At 37.3% G+C, this 19,051-nt stretch overlaps 1 protein-coding gene across 2 annotated transcripts in view; it reads left to right on the top strand.

Annotated features, from left to right (window-relative positions):
• capgb (capping protein (actin filament), gelsolin-like b) overlaps positions 1 to 19,051 on the top strand; it is a 53,342-nt gene that overhangs the window by 33,585 nt on the left and 706 nt on the right. For both annotated transcript variants that reach the window (XM_022670288.2, XM_049464571.1), the window contains exons 4-8: positions 3,434 to 3,595; positions 4,802 to 4,951; positions 5,780 to 5,866; positions 6,555 to 6,687; positions 14,280 to 14,371. In XM_022670288.2, coding sequence (XP_022526009.2) covers positions 3,434 to 3,595; positions 4,802 to 4,951; positions 5,780 to 5,866; positions 6,555 to 6,687; positions 14,280 to 14,371 — 624 coding nt within the window. The remainder of the gene's footprint in view (positions 1 to 3,433; positions 3,596 to 4,801; positions 4,952 to 5,779; positions 5,867 to 6,554; positions 6,688 to 14,279; positions 14,372 to 19,051) is intronic.

Raw genomic sequence — 19,051 nt, 5'->3', positions numbered from 1 at the left:
GTTGATCCACTGTGTTTTATTATCAAGTCTAAAGTCAGTGCAGTTTTGTTTTCCCACAAAATCTTACAGCACTTCATATCTTACACTCTAAAAAACAGAGGTACGATATGAGTACTTTTTTGTACTCGAAGGTACACTCTTTATAATTGTACCCTCAAAGGTACAATATTGGTCTTTACAGGATCAGATTTGTTCCCTCTGAAGTACAAAGTCATTCCCAACAGCAATAAGTACAAATTTGTACCATTTAACCAGCCAAAGGGTACATTCAGTATTCTGTATCACTGTACTAATGAACAATATATATTTAAATTGCACATTTTTTATTTGAAAGCCAGACAATTTTGTATCATCAAGTTTTTGAGCCATATTTAGTTGATGATAATGTTTATAATCTTTATGATCTTTACTGCCACAAAAACCATGGGTACAAAAAAGGACTTTCACTGAAAGGTACTTTTTTGTGCCTCAATATAAGGTACAGCCCCAGATACAAGCTGTGTACTCTTTTAAGTACAAATCTGTACTTATATTTCTTAGAGTGTACAGCTTCCCTCTGCTACTGACAACTTTTATGGGGATGCGAATTTCATTTTCCAGCAGGACTAAATCATGGCTGGATAGTCATTAAAATTAAAAACCACTATAATTACCTCATTGCTGATACTCTCTAAAAAACAGAGGTACGATATGAGTACTTAAGGTACACTCTTTATAATTGGACCCTCAAAGGTACAATATTGGTCTTTACAGGGTCAGATTTGTTCCCTCTGAAGTACAAAGTCATTTCTAACAGCAATAAGTACAAATTTGTACCATTTCACCAGCCAAAGGGTACATTCAGTATTCTGTATCACTGTACTAATGAACAATATATATTTAAATTGCACATTTTTTTATTTAAAAGCCAGACAATTTTGCATCATGAAATTCTTTACACATATTTCGTTGATGATAATATTTATAATCTTTATAATCTATACTGGCATTAAAACATGGGTACAAAAAAGGACTTTCACTGAAAGGTACTTTTTTGTACCTCAATATAAGGTACAGCACCAGATACAAGCTTTGTACTCTTTTAAGTACAAATCTGTACTTACTTTTCTTAGTGTGTTGGTAGGTTGCTGTATGGAGAACCTGCAATAAGATTAGCCAGCAATCAAATACCCCTTATTAAATCTAATTTTGCCTCAACTTGTTACATAAATATATATATATAAATATTATCTGCAGTCAGTTTAATCAGACATACAGTAAAGATGCAGCTAAAGATTGATCCAGATCAGATTGTAATGATAATAAGAGATAATAAGAGAATTCCTTCTACTAAAGATTTAAAGAGACACTTATAAAGTTTTATGGAAAAGCGTGATCCTGAATCACTTACTGCCAGAGCTGTATAAAACTCTGCACTCTCAATCCAGGAAACCAGCCTCAGGGAAACCGAGGGGAAATCCCTCTCTGACATCTGATCTGATTTTATCATATTGGAATGAAAGAGATGTGCTGTAATTGAGTTATTGTTGGAGTTATATAACAGGAATATGTGCTTTAGAGTTTTTGCTTTAGACTGTTAAAGCGTTTCCTTATTCTTCATTGTTGGGTGAAATACTGCAAATGTTTTACTGAGGGTATATAAAGGGTATATAAAACCCTTGTAAAAGAAAAGTGTATTAAAAGTATATATTTTTAAAGTATACTTAACATGGAGAAGTACATACTTTTTTAAATTTAAAATATGTACTTAAATACATACTAAATATATTATTTTAAAACAACTTATGGCAACTTATATTATAGTATATTTCAATTGTAATCAAGCTATATTTAAACACAACATATAAACATTAAATTGTGTTTTTGAGGGTTTTTTTCGTATAACTTCTGCGAACTTAAGTAGATTTCAGTTTGTGTTTTTTTATGCACCATTTTTAATACACTTTGAAGTATATTGTAAATGTACTACTTTGCGTATTGATGCACATATTAAGTACACACTAAAGTGCATTTTAAGCAGTATTTAATGCCACTAAATATTTCTTTCGCTATCAACACAACGTTTAATTTAAAGCATATAGCTTAAAAATGCGTTGTATGGAAATACAGAGAAAGTATATTTAATGTAAAGTATATATATAAAGTATATAAAATAGAAAATGCACTTTTAGTATTCTTTACCTAATTTAAACAAACTTTTATTGCTCTTTAGTGTACTTCCTTTTCACAAGGGAAGCATTGCTGTGAGGACTTGATTGTATTTAGCTGTGGCAAAATATAAGAGAGCACCAAAACTGCAATGCATGGGGCCTTGATATTCGAGGGGGCGTGGCTAAAAACTGAACAGAAAGCATAAATGGATGGAACAGATAGATAGATACAATCTGCAGTCAAAATGTATAAATCGAATTTTACTTTCTTGCATCTGAAATCTCTCCTTTTGCTTAATATTCTTGTTTCTATATGTATTAGTGCATCTCAGATTAGAATATTATAAAAGACCAATTGGTACTTTTGGCAGTGTGGGCAGTGTGCCAAGTCCTGCTGGAAAATGAAATCTGCATCTCTATAAAAGTTGTCAGCAGCAGAGGGAAGCTGTAAGATATGAAGTGCTGTAAGATTTTGTGGGAAAACAAAACTGCACTGACTTTAGACTCGATAATAAAACACAGTGGATCAACACCAGACACTTTCACATTTTGTACTGAATGACTGAAATTAAGTAACTTTTTAATGCTATTCAATTTTTTGAGATGCACTAGTATAGAATATACATATAGAAACAAGAAAATGAAGCAAAAGGAGAGATTCCTGAATAAAAAAAACACTCCAGCATTTATTATCATTATTTTTTAAACCATTTTTGTTTTTTACAAATACTGTCAGTTCAAAACATCTAAATATAATATAGTTGTCATTCTCAGACAAAAAAGTGTGCTTCAAACACCAGAAATTATGGACTTATTAGTGTCAGTTTAGGGAGTTTAGAGATTAAAAAAAAAAAAAATCTATATTTGATGCCATGTATCCATAAAATATGGCTAACATAAGGAAAAAGATCCAATATATCATAATATCAATATTTTGTCTCACCCCATTCATGTATAAATGCTCCAGAGATTCCTGTTGTATTCTATTGGCAATATTTATTTTCATTACAGGGACTAGACAAACTGTTAGTGTGCATTTGCACATCTGTGTCAGTAATGGGTTTGTGGACATTTGTGCATATAGTGCAAATCATGCAGCAAACAACTGCTCATTTGGCATAGATTTACAGTATATATAAAATATATGAGCTATTGAGTTATAGTGCCCTAGATTTCAGTACTGATTGCAGAATTATACAGCACTGACTTTTATACAACACCTTTATCTTTCTCTCTCTCTCTCTCTCTCTCTCTCTCTCTTTCTCTCTCTTTCTCTTTTTCAGGAGGGTGGAGTGGAGTCTGGGTTCAGGAGATCTCAGTCCGGTTCTGGTCCGGTTCAAAGGTTGTATCACATCAAAGGGAAGAAGAACATCAGAGCGAAAGAGGTGGAGCTGAGCTGGGACAGCTTCAACAAGGGAGACTGCTTCATCCTCGACCTGGGAGAGGTGCGTATAAGTTGTGAGGTGATATCATGTGAGTGAGGTGGAGAGAGGTCTGATAGTGGGTGCAGGTTATGGAGGCATGATATATCGTTTAAGCATCGTCATGGCGATGTGCACATGTGTATTATTCACATCACAGGGCCTGTGATGTCACTTAAGGCAATTAAATCAAACGCGGTGTGTTGTAATGTTTTGATTCTTGACACAAGAAGTAGATACACATCGCTGTCTCTGTGTCTGTGTGAGTGACAGGCTGCTGCTGCCTGAGAAGTGTGAAGGGGAGGGGCAGGATTAACACGAGGTAACTGCATGGATGGCCACGTGCTTGTAAACATGAGCACGTGTGGAAAGCTGTGCACCTCAGTCCAGCACAGTTCTTCGGCGCCGATATTTCCAGTTACAGCTGAATTCACACTTTTAATCCCAGAAAAACAAACGCTCTTATTTACCTTTTTAAAATCCATTTAATTGTTTAATATCGTGATATACAGTATTGTGCAAACGTTCTAGGCACCTGTGGGAAAATTTTTAAGTTAATAAAAAGCTTCTTATTTGTGCAGTAAGTGTTTATTATCTCAGTAAAACACAATAACTCAGCATTACAATAAATACAAACAGCAATTTTACAAAAAGCAGTTAGAGCTTTTACAGCCCTGTTTTCCTTAAAACAACATCTCCTAATCTCTCCTCCTCTTAATCTGAGTTTAATAGAGTTATTTTTTCTAGTTCTCATCATATTAATCAACACCTGGTTTGGTAAACAACTGGTAAATGTGGTAAATCAGGTGAGCTGCTGACGGAACTGAACATAATAATATACACATGCTGGCTGAGGAGCATCCAGGAGAAATCTGGAGAAACTACACTTTATTCTTCAGCTCGGCTCACAGGATAAAACCTCATACTTATAGTTAAAAATGAGAATTCCTTGTTATGTTTTACTGTATTTATGTTTATTTGCATCTGTTTAAATCATATGTGGAGCTTTTTTCAGGTAAAAACACTCGTATTGCTGAGATAAATGGATTAGTGTAATTTGCGTTGGTGCATAAAACTTTTGCACAGTGCTGTAAATGTGTAAATGCAATACTTTTTATTAGAATAAATACTTTTACACATATTTCTGAGAACATTTCAGGGGTGACAACACTTTCTATCATAACTATAAAGCAGATAATCTGTGTGTCTTGCTGTTTCTTCACTTTGCAGACGATCGTGTCCTGGGTCGGCTCTCAGGCCAACATCTTTGAGAAGCAGAAAGTGCGAGAGATCTCCACTCTGATCAGAGACACAGAGAGACACGGGAAAGCTCAGATCACCCACATCAACGAGGGGGAGGAGACCGCGGAGATGCTGAAGGTAAGATACTGATTTACAACATTTAGGCATTAACTCTGGTGAAAAATAATATATACCCCAGCTGGCATTTCAACGTTGAATCAACATATATGTTATGGTTGAATTAACGTTGAATCAACTGTTGATTTTGAAAAGTGAATCAACGTTTATACGGCAACCTTTAATAAACCAAAGCTCATTAAAATTTGAAAATCCTATGGTTAACAAAGTGTTAACAATAAACTTACATCACTTTAGTAAAGCTGAGTATAAAGAAAGTTACCCACCACCACTACCAATCTGATTACTGAACAGCTGATCTCAAAATCACTAAAACTGTAAAACTATTAAAACATGATGTTAAATAAAAAATCAGTTACTGCAAATAGAAATAAATCACTGTTTCATTCCTCCATCCAACCGTTTTTAGAAATTACATGGTGATGAAATGTAAAATGCTGATTCAAAAGGCAGAAGGTTGAGGACATTATGTTGATTCAACGTTAAAATTTCAACGTTAGCGCAATAAGACCATCAGTGACTGTGGCTATTGTTATGTTTATCACTATCAGTGCAGACAATGGTGTAAAAGGTGTAAAAGGTGTAAAAGCTGATCTGTTGAACAGGCAGGTGATGGGAACCATCATTATAATTCAGATTCAATTCTATTCACCTGCAGATTATCCTAGTGTCCTTAAAGAACTGAAGATCTGCTACCGAGTCTCAGTAACTCAATACTTCAATTACATTCAGGGCAGAAGACCTGTACTGTTTATTTGCATGGGCTGAGGAGATAGCCATCAGTTCTGAGGTTCGTTTTTTTGCATTTCTTTACTGTGTGATTGGCAGGTGCTCGGTCCGGTGCCAGCGCTTAAAGAGAGCTCCCCTGAAGACGACAGCCAAGCGGACGTTTCCAACTCTGCGTCTCTCTACAAGGTACCAGGAATGATCATTTTTACATTTTCACACAATTATCTGAACTTTCTACTCCTTACATTTTAATAAAAACAGCCTCGTTATTCCAGTTTTATAATTCGCACCCTGTATATATATGGTCTAAAGCACTGCTGCTATGATCGGTAGATCGCTGGTTCGAATCCAGGTAATGCAGCTTGCCCTCAGCTGCCGGAGCCCAGAGAGAGCACAATTGTCCTTGCTCTTTCTCTCTGGGTGGGTACAGTAGATGGCGCATTTTCCCCTCATCACTCCTAGGGTGATGTGGATCAGTACAAGGCTGTGCGTCTGTGAGCTGATGTATCAGAAATGAGTCGCTGTGCTTTCCTTTGAGCGTTAGCGCTGTGATGATACTCGGTAATGCTACAGCATCAGCAGCAGTTCAAAAAGAGGCGGAGTCTGACTTCACATGTGTAGTCTGGCGGAGTCTGACTTGTACTGTATAGATATAACATTTGTACATTTGCATTGGTGCACCTTTTGAAATAAATTAACACACTGTACACATTCAAATCAATTGTAGCTCAATATAAATGCATTTACGCAAGTTTACCAAATTATTTACACACATGACTCGGTGCCCTGCAAAGATAAGAGGATTATCTACGATTGCATCTTCTTTTATCAGCAATTTATGACTTATTAATTCATATTTATTACTTTCTCACAGGTTTCAGATGCTACAGGCTCTATGAAGCTCACCAAAGTCTCCGAAAAAAAACCAATTGCCAAGGACCTGCTCTTACGCGATGACTGCTTCATCCTGGACAACGGGGCCAACGGCAAGATCTTTGTTTGGAAAGGTGAGAGTGAGATATATGATCCCCATTAATAATAATTAACTCATAACAGATCATATATCTGTGCACGAACCCGATCCCTGCGTCTGCTATCGCCTGTTAATAAGAGAATGATTGATAATGGAGCTGGGTCAGTAGGGGAAGCAGGATCAGGACTGAGGGGCTGGAGCAGGGCTTTGTTCTGCTGCTTTATTATAGTGTTGGAATTGATATTGTGTCTAATTATTTCATCATTCTCTCTTTGGTAAATATTTTGGAGACGTCAGGATCTGATTTAATCTGATATCAGCTCTGTTACACACATACAGTACAATACGTAAAGGATACGGAGACTTGCTGCTCAATTATGACAATAAAAACCTCACTGTGCTCTCAGTCATCGGGTCAATACCAATATAACGTGTCTTTTGTTGTTTAAATGTCATACAAACACTGTGTAACAGTGCGTTTTTACAACAATACAAGATTTACTCTGAATTATTATTAGTTTTCTTTGATGAAGAGGTGGCTGTTTTTGCCACAGTCACACTGCAGCCTGTTTAGGTTGAGAGCTTCTTGTAGAAAGTTTATTTTCTGTGATGGGCAGTGAGGTCAGCAGGGGGGCTGGAAGATATACAGGAAGAAATGGCAGAGTTGGGCCTCAAAACCCAGCATCAACCTGCCACACCTATGCAGCACTCTATATAAACCACAGTCAAACCCACACTTCTCCATTGCACCTTTGTAGAAGGACAAATAGTAACAGAGGATATTTAAGAGAAAAAAGAGAAAAGTCAAGAAAGAAATGAGAGAAGAAATAAAAGACAGAACAATTGGAGAGAAAGAAAAAAGAGAGAAAAAGAAAGTACAAGATAGAGAAAAGGAAAAATATCAAGACAAATAAGAGAGACAAGAAAGTCATAAAAGAAACCCACTAAGTAAGGGTAAGTAAACTAAGTAAGGGTAAGTAAACTAAGTAAGGGTAAGTAAAGTAAGTAAGGGTAAGTAAAGTAAGTAAGGGTAAGTAAACTAAGTAAGGGTGAGTAAAGTAAGTAAGGATAAGTAAACTAAGTAAGGGTGAGTAAACTAAGTAAGGGTGAGTAAACTAAGTAAGGGTAAGTAAAGTAAGTAAGGGTAAGTAAACTAAGTAAGGGTGAGTAAAGTAAGTAAGGGTAAGTAAAGTAAGTAAGGGTGAGTAAACTAAGTAAGGGTAAGTAAAGTAAGTAAGGGTAAGTAAACTAAGTAAGGGTGAGTAAAGTAAGTAAGGGTAAGTAAAGTAAGTAAGGGTGAGTAAACTAAGTAAGGGTAAGTAAAGTAAGTAAGGGTAAGTAAACTAAGTAAGGGTAAGTAAAGTAAGTAAGGGTAAGTAAAGTAAGTAAGGGTGAGTAAAGTAAGTAAGGATAAGTAAACTAAGTAAGGGTGAGTAAACTAAGTAAGGGTGAGTAAACTAAGTAAGGGTAAGTAAAGTAAGTAAGGGTAAGTAAACTAAGTAAGGGTGAGTAAACTAAGTAAGGGTAAGTAAAGTAAGTAAGGGTAAGTAAACTAAGTAAGGGTGAGTAAAGTAAGTAAGGATAAGTAAACTAAGTAAGGGTGAGTAAACTAAGTAAGGATAAGTAAACTAAGTAAGGGTGAGTAAAGTAAGTAAGGATAAGTAAACTAAGTAAGGATAAGTAAACTAAGTAAGGGTGAGTAAACTAAGTAAGGATAAGTAAACTAAGTAAGGGTGAGTAAAGTAAGTAAGGATAAGTAAACTAAGTAAGGATAAGTAAACTAAGTAAGGATAAGTAAACTAAGTAAGGGTGAGTAAAGTAAGTAAGGGTGAGTAAAGTAAGTAAGGATAAGTAAACTAAGTAAGGATAAGTAAACTAAGTAAGGGTGAGTAAACTAAGTAAGGATAAGTAAACTAAGTAAGGGTGAGTAAAGTAAGTAAGGGTGAGTAAAGTAAGTAAGGATAAGTAAACTAAGTAAGGATAAGTAAACTAAGTAAGGATAAGTAAACTAAGTAAGGGTGAGTAAAGTAAGTAAGGGTGAGTAAAGTAAGTAAGGATAAGTAAACTAAGTAAGGATAAGTAAACTAAGTAAGGGTGAGTAAAGTAAGTAAGGATAAGTAAACTAAGTAAGGGTGAGTAAACTAAGTAAGGGTGAGTAAACTAAGTAAGGGTGAGTAAACTAAGTAAGGATAAGTAAACTAAGTAAGGGTGAGTAAACTAAGTAAGGATAAGTAAACTAAGTAAGGATAAGTAAACTAAGTAAGGGTGAGTAAAGTAAGTAAGGATAAGTAAACTAAGTAAGGGTGAGTAAACTAAGTAAGGGTGAGTAAACTAAGTAAGGGTGAGTAAAGTAAGTAAGGGTGAGTAAACTAAGTAAGGGTGAGTAAAGTAAGTAAGGGTAAGTAAAGTAAGTAAGGGTAAGTAAACTAAGTAAGGGTAAGTAAAGTAAGTAAGGGTAAGTAAACTAAGTAAGGGTGAGTAAACTAAGTAAGGGTGAGTAAACTAAGTAAGGATAAGTAAACTAAGTAAGGGTAAGTAAAGTAAGTAAGGGTAAGTAAAGTAAGTAAGGGTAAGTAAACTAAGTAAGGGTAAGTAAAGTAAGTAAGGGTAAGTAAACTAAGTAAGGGTAAGTAAAGTAAGTAAGGGTAAGTAAACTAAGTAAGGGTAAGTAAAGTAAGTAAGGGTAAGTAAAGTAAGTAAGGGTAAGTAAACTAAGTAAGGGTAAGTAAAGTAAGTAAGGGTAAGTAAACTAAGTAAGGGTAAGTAAAGTAAGTAAGGGTAAGTAAACTAAGTAAGGGTAAGTAAAGTAAGTAAGGGTAAGTAAACTAAGTAAGGGTAAGTAAACTAAGTAAGGGTAAGTAAAGTAAGTAAGGGTAAGTAAACTAAGTAAGGGTAAGTAAACTAAGTAAGGGTAAGTAAAGTAAGTAAGGGTAAGTAAACTAAGTAAGGGTAAGTAAAGTAAGTAAGGGTAAGTAAACTAAGTAAGGGTAAGTAAAGTAAGTAAGGGTAAGTAAACTAAGTAAGGGTAAGTAAAGTAAGTAAGGGTAAGTAAACTAAGTAAGGGTAAGTAAAGTAAGTAAGGGTAAGTAAACTAAGTAAGGGTAAGTAAAGTAAGTAAGGGTAAGTAAACTAAGTAAGGGTAAGTAAACTAAGTAAGGGTAAGTAAAGTAAGTAAGGGTAAGTAAACTAAGTAAGGGTAAGTAAAGTAAGTAAGGGTAAGTAAACTAAGTAAGGGTAAGTAAAGTAAGTAAGGGTAAGTAAACTAAGTAAGGGTAAGTAAAGTAAGTAAGGGTAAGTAAACTAAGTAAGGGTAAGTAAAGTAAGTAAGGGTAAGTAAACTAAGTAAGGGTAAGTAAAGTAAGTAAGGGTAAGTAAACTAAGTAAGGGTAAGTAAAGTAAGTAAGGGTAAGTAAACTAAGTAAGGGTAAGTAAACTAAGTAAGGGTAAGTAAAGTAAGTAAGGGTAAGTAAACTAAGTAAGGGTAAGTAAAGTAAGTAAGGGTAAGTAAACTAAGTAAGGGTAAGTAAAGTAAGTAAGGGTAAGTAAACTAAGTAAGGGTAAGTAAACTAAGTAAGGGTAAGTAAAGTAAGTAAGGGTAAGTAAACTAAGTAAGGGTAAGTAAAGTAAGTAAGGGTAAGTAAACTAAGTAAGGGTAAGTAAAGTAAGTAAGGGTAAGTAAACTAAGTAAGGGTAAGTAAACTAAGTAAGGGTAAGTAAAGTAAGTAAGGGTAAGTAAACTAAGTAAGGGTAAGTAAAGTAAGTAAGGGTAAGTAAACTAAGTAAGGGTGAGTAAACTAAGTAAGGGTGAGTAAAGTAAGTAAGGGTAAGTAAAGTAAGTAAGGGTAAGTAAACTAAGTAAGGGTAAGTAAAGTAAGTAAGGGTAAGTAAACTAAGTAAGGGTGAGTAAAGTAAGTAAGGGTGAGTAAACTAAGTAAGGGTGAGTAAACTAAGTAAGGGTGAGTAAACTAAGTAAGGGTAAGTAAAGTAAGTAAGGGTAAGTAAAGTAAGTAAGGGTAAGTAAACTAAGTAAGGGTGAGTAAACTAAGTAAGGGTAAGTAAAGTAAGTAAGGGTAAGTAAAGTAAGTAAGGGTAAGTAAACTAAGTAAGGGTAAGTAAAGTAAGTAAGGGTAAGTAAACTAAGTAAGGGTAAGTAAAGTAAGTAAGGGTAAGTAAAGTAAGTAAGGGTAAGTAAACTAAGTAAGGGTAAGTAAAGTAAGTAAGGGTAAGTAAAGTAAGTAAGGGTAAGTAAACTAAGTAAGGGTGAGTAAAGTAAGTAAGGGTAAGTAAAGTAAGTAAGGGTAAGTAAAGTAAGTAAGGGTAAGTAAACTAAGTAAGGGTGAGTAAAGTAAGTAAGGGTAAGTAAAGTAAGTAAGGGTAAGTAAACTAAGTAAGGGTGAGTAAACTAAGTAAGGGTAAGTAAAGTAAGTAAGGGTAAGTAAAGTAAGTAAGGGTAAGTAAAGTAAGTAAGGGTAAGTAAACTAAGTAAGGGTGAGTAAACTAAGTAAGGGTAAGTAAAGTAAGTAAGGGTAAGTAAAGTAAGTAAGGGTAAGTAAAGTAAGTAAGGGTAAGTAAACTAAGTAAGGGTAAGTAAACTAAGTAAGGGTAAGTAAAGTAAGTAAGGGTAAGTAAACTAAGTAAGGATAAGTAAACTAAGTAAGGGTAAGTAAAGTAAGTAAGGGTAAGTAAACTAAGTAAGGGTGAGTAAAGTAAGTAAGGGTAAGTAAACTAAGTAAGGGTAAGTAAAGTAAGTAAGGGTGAGTAAACTAAGTAAGGATAAGTAAACTAAGTAAGGGTGAGTAAAGTAAGTAAGGGTAGAAATGGCAAAGATGGCCTCAAAACCAACCAGCTGCACCTGTGTAGCCCTCTATAAAAACCCTAGTCAAACCCCCACTTGTCCGTCGCAAAAGGTATTCTGGAGAAAAGTGAGAAAAGAAAAGAGACAAATGAGAGAACAAAAAGAGAGAAAAGAAAAAAATAAAAGAAGGAACAAAAGAAGAGGAAAAGGAAAAGAGAAAAATAGACCAAAATAAATAAATAAATAAAATAGAAAATAAAAAAGATTTAAGAAAAAAAAAGACCATGACAAGGCTAACAGTCAATAGGGAGTTGGGCCTCCAAACTACAACTCCCAGAATCCCTGGCGGTGATCAGCACCAACCAGCTGCACCTGTGCAGCACTCTATAAAAACCCCAGTCTTTATCATGTCTTTGTAGAGGGACGAATGGTGACAGAGGGTACTTAAGAGACAAAAAAAGAGAAAAGTCAAGAAAGAAATGAGAGAACATAAAAAGAGAAGAAATAAAAGATAGAACAAAAGGAGAGAAAGAAAAAAGAGAGAAAAAGAACAAGACAAAAAGAGAGACAAGAAAGTCATAAAAGAAACCCACTAAGTAAGGGTAAGTAAACTAAGTAAGGGTAGAAATGGCAAAGTTGGGCCTCAAAACCAACCAGCTGCACCTGTGTAGCGCTCTATAAAAACCCTAGTCAAACCCACACTTGTCCGTGGCGGAGGGTATTCAGGAGAAAAGTGAGAAAAGAAAAGAGAAAAATGAGAGAACAAAAAGAGAGAAAAGAAAAAAATAAAAGAAGAAAAGAGAAAAATAGACAAAAAAGAGAAAAAAGAAAGAAAGAAATTAGAAAATACAAAAGATCAAGAAAAAAACCCAACACAAATCTAACAGTAAATAAGGGAAGAAATGGCAGAGTTGGGCCTCAAAACTACAATTCCCAGAATCCCTGGCGGTGATTAGCACCAACCCCAGTCTTTATCATGTCTTTGTAGAGGGACGCATGGCGACAGAGGATACTTAAGGGAAAAAAAGAGAAAAGCCAAGAAAGAACTGAGAGAACATAAAAAGAGAAGAAATAAAAGATAGAACAAAAGGAGAGAAAGAAAAAAGAAAGTACAACATAGAGAAAAGGAAAAAGATCAAGACAAAAAAGAGAGACAAGAAAGAAATAAAATAGAAAATAAAAAAGATCAAGAAAAAAACAAGACACAAGAAAGTAAAAAAAGAAACCCAAGACAAGGCTAAAAGTAAGAAGGGGAAGAAATGGAGAGAGTTGGGCCTCCAAACTACAACTCCCAGAATCCCTGGCAGTGATCAGCACCTGTGCAGCACTCTATAAAAAACCCAGTGTTTATCATGTCTTTGTAGAGGGACGAATGGTGACAGAGGGTACTTAAGAGACAAAAAAAGAGAAGTCAAGAAAGAAATGAGAGAACATAAAAAGAGAAGAAATAAAAAATAAAAGATAGAACAAAAGGAAAGAAAGAAAAAAAGAGAGAAAAAGAACAAGACAAAAAGAGAGACAAGAAAGTCATAAAAGATACCCACTAAGTAAGGGTAAGTAAACTAAGTAAGGGTAGAAATGGCAAAGTTGGGCCTCAAAACTACAACTCCCAGAATCCCTGGCAGTGATCAGCACCAACCAGCTCCACCTGTGCAGCACTCTATAAAAAAACCCCAGTCTTTATCATGTCTTTGTAGAGGGATGAATGATAACAGATGAATGATAACAAAATAGAGAAAAAAAAGAGACAAAGTCATACCCAAGAAACCCAAGACCAGGAGAATTCATTAGAAAAAATTAGCCTATAACATATAAATAATCTATATTATTTAATTTCTCGAGTTAAATCAGAAAGGGAAGAAAGAAGAAGCTGAGTTTGTGTTGTGTTTTTATTTGGTTTATTATACAGTTTGATATATTTTGTTTGTACTCAGCATTTTTGTTCTGTTTCCCGCCTTTTTTCTATACCTATTCTGATGTGTTTGTTTTCCCACCCATTCTCCAGTCTCCTCTGTGAAGAATAAAATCAACTTCCACAAGCACACTTTACATTACATTACATTACATTACATTACATTACATTTGGCAGATGCTTTTGTCCAAAGCGACTTACAATAGTCAAGTACAAAAGTAATAGAAGTTAAAGGAAAAACATGTTTAGACAGGGCTTAAAGGAGGTCAAAGAGAAATAATGGGATAGAGGAGTGAAGGAGGGGAAGAAGGAAATGAGGTTAGAATTAGTTAGTGTGTTAGAGGTGTTAGGAGAGTAAGAGCTCTTTGAAGAGCTCTGTCTTCAGGAGTTTATTAAAGATAGTGAGAGATTCTCCTGATCTGGTAGTAGAAGGTAGTTAGTTAGAGGTGTTAGGAGAGTAAGTGCTCTTTGAAGAGCTCTGTCTTCAGGAGTTTATTATTAAAGATAGTGAGAGATTCTCCTGATCTGGTAGTAGAAGGTAGTTAGTTAGAGGTGTTAGGAGAGTAAGTGCTCTTTGAAGAGCTCTGTCTTCAGGAGTTTATTAAAGATAGTGAGAGATTCTCCTGATCTGGTAGTAGAAGGTAGTTTGTTCCACCATAGGGGAACTCTGTATGAGAACAGTCTGGATTGCTTTGTGTGAATGTTTGTTTGGTAAAGAGAGGCGACGTTCATTGGAGGAGCGCAGCGGCCGGGAGGTGGTACATACACACTGTCACTATTATACGTAATAGTCTGATTCATTAAATCGTGTTTTATATAATAAATGACGGGGTCGTTTCCATGAATAATTCTTATATTTTTGATGAAAATTATAGCATATGTATTGATTATCTGTTCTTTTATATCTGTGTATTTACAGGCAGTGGAGCAAATGCAGAGGAGAAGAGGGAAGCTCTGAAAATGGCCGATGAATTCATACAAAAAATGAATTATCCTAAGATGAAAACTCAGGTTTGCTTTACTTTGCTTTTAAATTGAAAACCTCTGTAAACTTTAAAGTAATGAGTTTCCAAGTTGGAATCTCCAAAACTGTAGTATAACCTTTACATAGGATGCTTACACATCTAACCATACAAATGTACAGTATCAGACCATCCTTTTTTGACTAGTTGTAAGAAAATATCAATGTATATAATATTATATATATATGTATATATATATATATATATATATATATATATATATATATATATATATATATATATATATATATATATATATATATAATAGTCTCGACATTACCAACTGTACGTTTTCTTCCTGCTCCACCCTGATATTATTTTTTAAGCTGCTCCACCCTTGACAGTTTTTACCCTTGTGTGGTGTTCGGGTCTGTGGGACCCGTTTCCATTTTTCATCAAATGATACTAAAAAAAAATCTATTTTTAACTCAAACTCAGTGGCACTGGCTCAGTGTTTGTGAAAAACATATATCAAAACACATATTCGATAAACACACACTGTACACCCCCCCCCCCCCCCCCCTACACACACACATTTATATTACATATAGTATGTTTGGCCAAGGGCTAATAAACATTGCTTCATTTGTAAATTTGAAACTAAACAAATTTTCTACTCATATCTTGAGTTTAATTCATTTTCTTTTACATTTTATTAAAAAACTAATAAAAAAAAGAGTAGCACTTTTTAAAAGAAATGTAACATAAGAAAGGTAAAGAGCAAATATTAACCATGTAAGCTGTTTATATTGCTTGCAATTTAGGTGAAGTGAGCATGTGTAAAGCATTTTAATGTAAAATTGATTAATTTTGCTGAATTAAATACAAGTAACAAAGTTCCCGAGTGCGGAATTCGCACTCGGGAAGCTACACGAGACCATCAACAAGGAGATGACCGCGTGCCCAGAGGCTGCACTCCTTGTTGCAGGGGACTTTAACCGGACAAACTTTAAAACTTTTTGTCCAGCACTGTTTCAGCACATTACATGCTTCACGCGGAAAACCCAGACGCTTGATCACTGCTACTCTAACATCTGAGGAGCCTACAAAGCCCTCCCCCGACCCCCGTTCGGCAAATCAGATCACTCCTCCATCCTGCTTCTGCCCACCTACAGGCAGAGGCTGAAACGAGGACCGCCCACCACCAAGGAGGTACGCCGCTGGTCTGACCAATCGGAAGCTATGCTTCAGGACTGTTTTGATCACGTGGACTGGGAGATGTTCCGTGATTCGTCAAGCAGCATCGACGAGTACGCAGACACAGTCACCGCCTTCATTCGCAAGTGCGTGGATGACGTAGTGCCCCTCAGATCAGTGCGCGTCTTCCCCAATCAGAAGCCCTGGCTGAACGGTGACGTCCGTTCCGCTCTCAGCGCACGCAGCGCCGCTTTCAGATCTGGAAATACGGAGGAGTACAAACGAGCCAGCTACGCTCTCCGTAGGACCATAAAAGCGGCCAAACGTGGGTACAGAGAGAAAGTGGAAGCACAGTTCAACACAGCCAACACCCAGAGCTTGTGGCAGGGTCTGAACATTATCACTGACTACAAGAGAAGCTCTCACACTCTGACCAGCACCAACGCTGAGCTGCCAGAGGAGCTGAACCGCTTCTACACTCGATTCGAGGCAGATCACGCTGCGCTCCCAGAGTGCGCCCCGCCCACCGCTGCGCTCCCAGAGTGCGCCCCGCCCACCGCTGCGCTCCCAGAGTGCGCCCCGCCCACCGCTGATCCCATCCCACCCTCCGTCTCTGAAGCTGACGTGCGCAGAGCTTTTCAGCGGATAAATCCACGCAAGTCAGCTGGTCCGGATGGCATTCCCGGGAGAGTGCTTAAAGCCTGCTATAGAGAACTGGCAGCAGTCTACACGGACATTTATAATACATCACTCTCTCTCTCTGTTGTGCCAGCTTGCTTTAAACTGGCCACCATTGTGCCAGTTCCAAAGACTGCCCACACCACCTGTCTGAATGACTGGCGACCTGTTGCCCTAACCTCCATCATAAGCAAATGCTTTGAGAGGCTGGTTAGGGATATCATCTGTTCCTCACTGCCTGCCACCCTGGACCCACTGCAGTTTGCATACAGGCAGAACAGATCCACTGACGATGCGATCGCCCTGACCCTGCACACTGCCCTCTCTCACCTGGACAAGAAGGACACGTATGTGAGAATGCTGTTTGTGGACTACAGTTCAGCATTCAACACCATCGTTCCCTCGAGGCTCGACGTCAAGCTCCGGGATCTGGGTCTGAACAGCACACTGTGCAGCTGGATCCTGAACTTCCTGTCAGACCGACAGCAGGTGGTGAGGATGGGCAACATCACATCCTCCTCACTGACCCTCAACATCGGAGCGCCCCAGGGCTGTGTGCTCAGCCCGCTCCTGTACTCCCTGTACACCCACGACTGCACAGCCAGACACAGCTCCAATGTCATCATCAAATTTGCTGACGACACAACAATTGTTGGCCTGATCTCAAACAACGACGAATCGGCCTACAGAGAGGAGGTTAACATCCTGGAAAACTGGTGCCAGGAGAATAACCTCTCTCTAAACGTCAGCAAGACCAAGGAGCTGATCGTGGACTTCAGGAAGCAGGAGAAAGCATACTCGTCGATCTCCATCAACGGGACTGCGGTGGAGAGGGTCAGCAGCTTCAAGTTTCTGGGTGTTCACATCAGCGAGGATCTGACATGGACAGAACACACCACACGGGTGGTGAAGAAGGCACAACAACGCCTGTACTTCCTCAGACGGCTGAGGAGGTTTGGTCTGAACCCCAGCATCCTCAGGACTTTCTACACCTGCACTGTGGAAAGCATTCTGACGGGCAGCATCACCACCTGGTATGGGAACTGTACTGCTCTGGAGCGGAAATCCCTGCAGAGGGTTGTGCGCACAGCGCAGTACATCACTGGGGTTGAGCTCCCAAACCTTTTGGATTTATACACCAACCGCTGCCTGAGGAAATCCAAAAAGATCATGAAGGACCCGTTCCATCCAAGCCATTCCCTGTTCTCACAGCTGCCGAGTGGAAGGAGGCTCAGAAGCTTGAAGACCAGAACCAGCCGGTTCCAAGACAGCTTCTTCCCCCAAGCAACCAGGCTGTGGAATAGCCAGTAGAACGGTGTTCTGCCCAACCCACCCCACTGACACCCATACAAACTCTGCACCCTGCACTTTACTTTACACTGCATCTATCAGACTTTCCCATATTATACAGCATTCTGCCCCCTGCACTCCCCACTCAACTCATTCCTTACCTGCACTTACTCATAGCTATACTGTCACATACTGACTACTTCCACACTATCCGCATATCTACATCTGTGCATATCTGTTCTGTGCAATATTTGTCTATAGTGTAAGTTATCATGTTTATTGTAATTAAGTGTATTGTAAATAGTGTTTATACTGTAAGTTATCTGTATGTCCTATTTTTATATATTTTATATTATTTTATTACTCTCTTGTAAATATTATTCTTTGCGCATTGGTGGGAATCTGCACCCAAGTTTTTCACTCACATGTACACCTGTACTCTGTGACGTGACAATAAAAATCTTGAATCTTGAATCTTGAAAGTAAACGAGTAACAAAAATATGAACACCACACAAGGGTTAAAAGCATAAATCAAACTCTCATCTTCTTTTTTAAACTCATACAATTATTAGAATAATAATTCCCTGTAGTGTGACTGAAATGAAGCCTGAAGCCTTTATAACTGCCATGAAAACAGAGGGCAAAATGATTATATATTATTATTTTATATAAAAAAAATGCACCACAAGTTTAGGTAAACTGCAGTTTCTCGTGTTCTTTATTTGTACCTACATTACTATAAGTACGAGTAGGACCCCATAATTATTTTTCTATATACTGATTCTTAAAGAACAGTTTTACACCATAAGAGTTGGGAAAGCACAAGGTACATTTCTGAAAGTTACCTAGTTGCAGTGGCGGACTATTTAAAAAAAAATTTTTATACTTTTTATATGTGCAATCCATAAACATATCTTTAAATAAAATATACATCCGAATGCCGAAAAAAGAAAAGAAAAAGTAAATCAGTGTGACGGAGAGCATTTGTGTGAGTGAGTCAATCAGTAATTTTTATCTAGAATTGTAACTGAACTTAATGATAAAGAATAATTATCAATGTTTTTTAGTTTAGCCTCTTCCTTCCTTTTTCTTTTTGTAGTGCCACTTGGGTAGTGGCTCATATTGGCGTCGCTCACAACCCACTTTTACACTTAATTTCACCTTAATTCCGTCTTTCACAAGCAGCGCGTTCGTGGTTCACATGGCATGGCCCATGGCATGGATGGAATATTACATTTTAACGCGAAAGAGAGGGGGTGTGGACGGAATCTGTATTTCTTTGTAATTTATTGTGTTGTCTTTGTTTCCATTTTAAACATACAAGAATCACCATTTATGAATGCACTATCTGTGAATTACTGTCCAAAGGGCCCCAATTACCAGATGTAGGCCTATGGGAAGTTTGCAGCTAGTCAGGGGGCCCCTACAGTGGGCTGCAGTGGGAGGGGCCCAAGGCAGTTGCCTAGCAATGCCTCTATGCAAAGACCGCCTCTGCCTAGTTGTTAGACTCTTGTTCCTGGTTGTAGTTTATTTATACCTACAGTTAAAGTACCTGTAGGACCC

Source organism: Astyanax mexicanus, chromosome 15 (genome assembly GCF_023375975.1).
Source record: "Astyanax mexicanus isolate ESR-SI-001 chromosome 15, AstMex3_surface, whole genome shotgun sequence".
Lineage (NCBI taxonomy): Eukaryota > Metazoa > Chordata > Actinopteri > Characiformes > Acestrorhamphidae > Astyanax > Astyanax mexicanus.
Note: the sequence above shows the minus strand (reverse complement) of the source record. Positions and strands in the feature narration are given on the sequence as shown.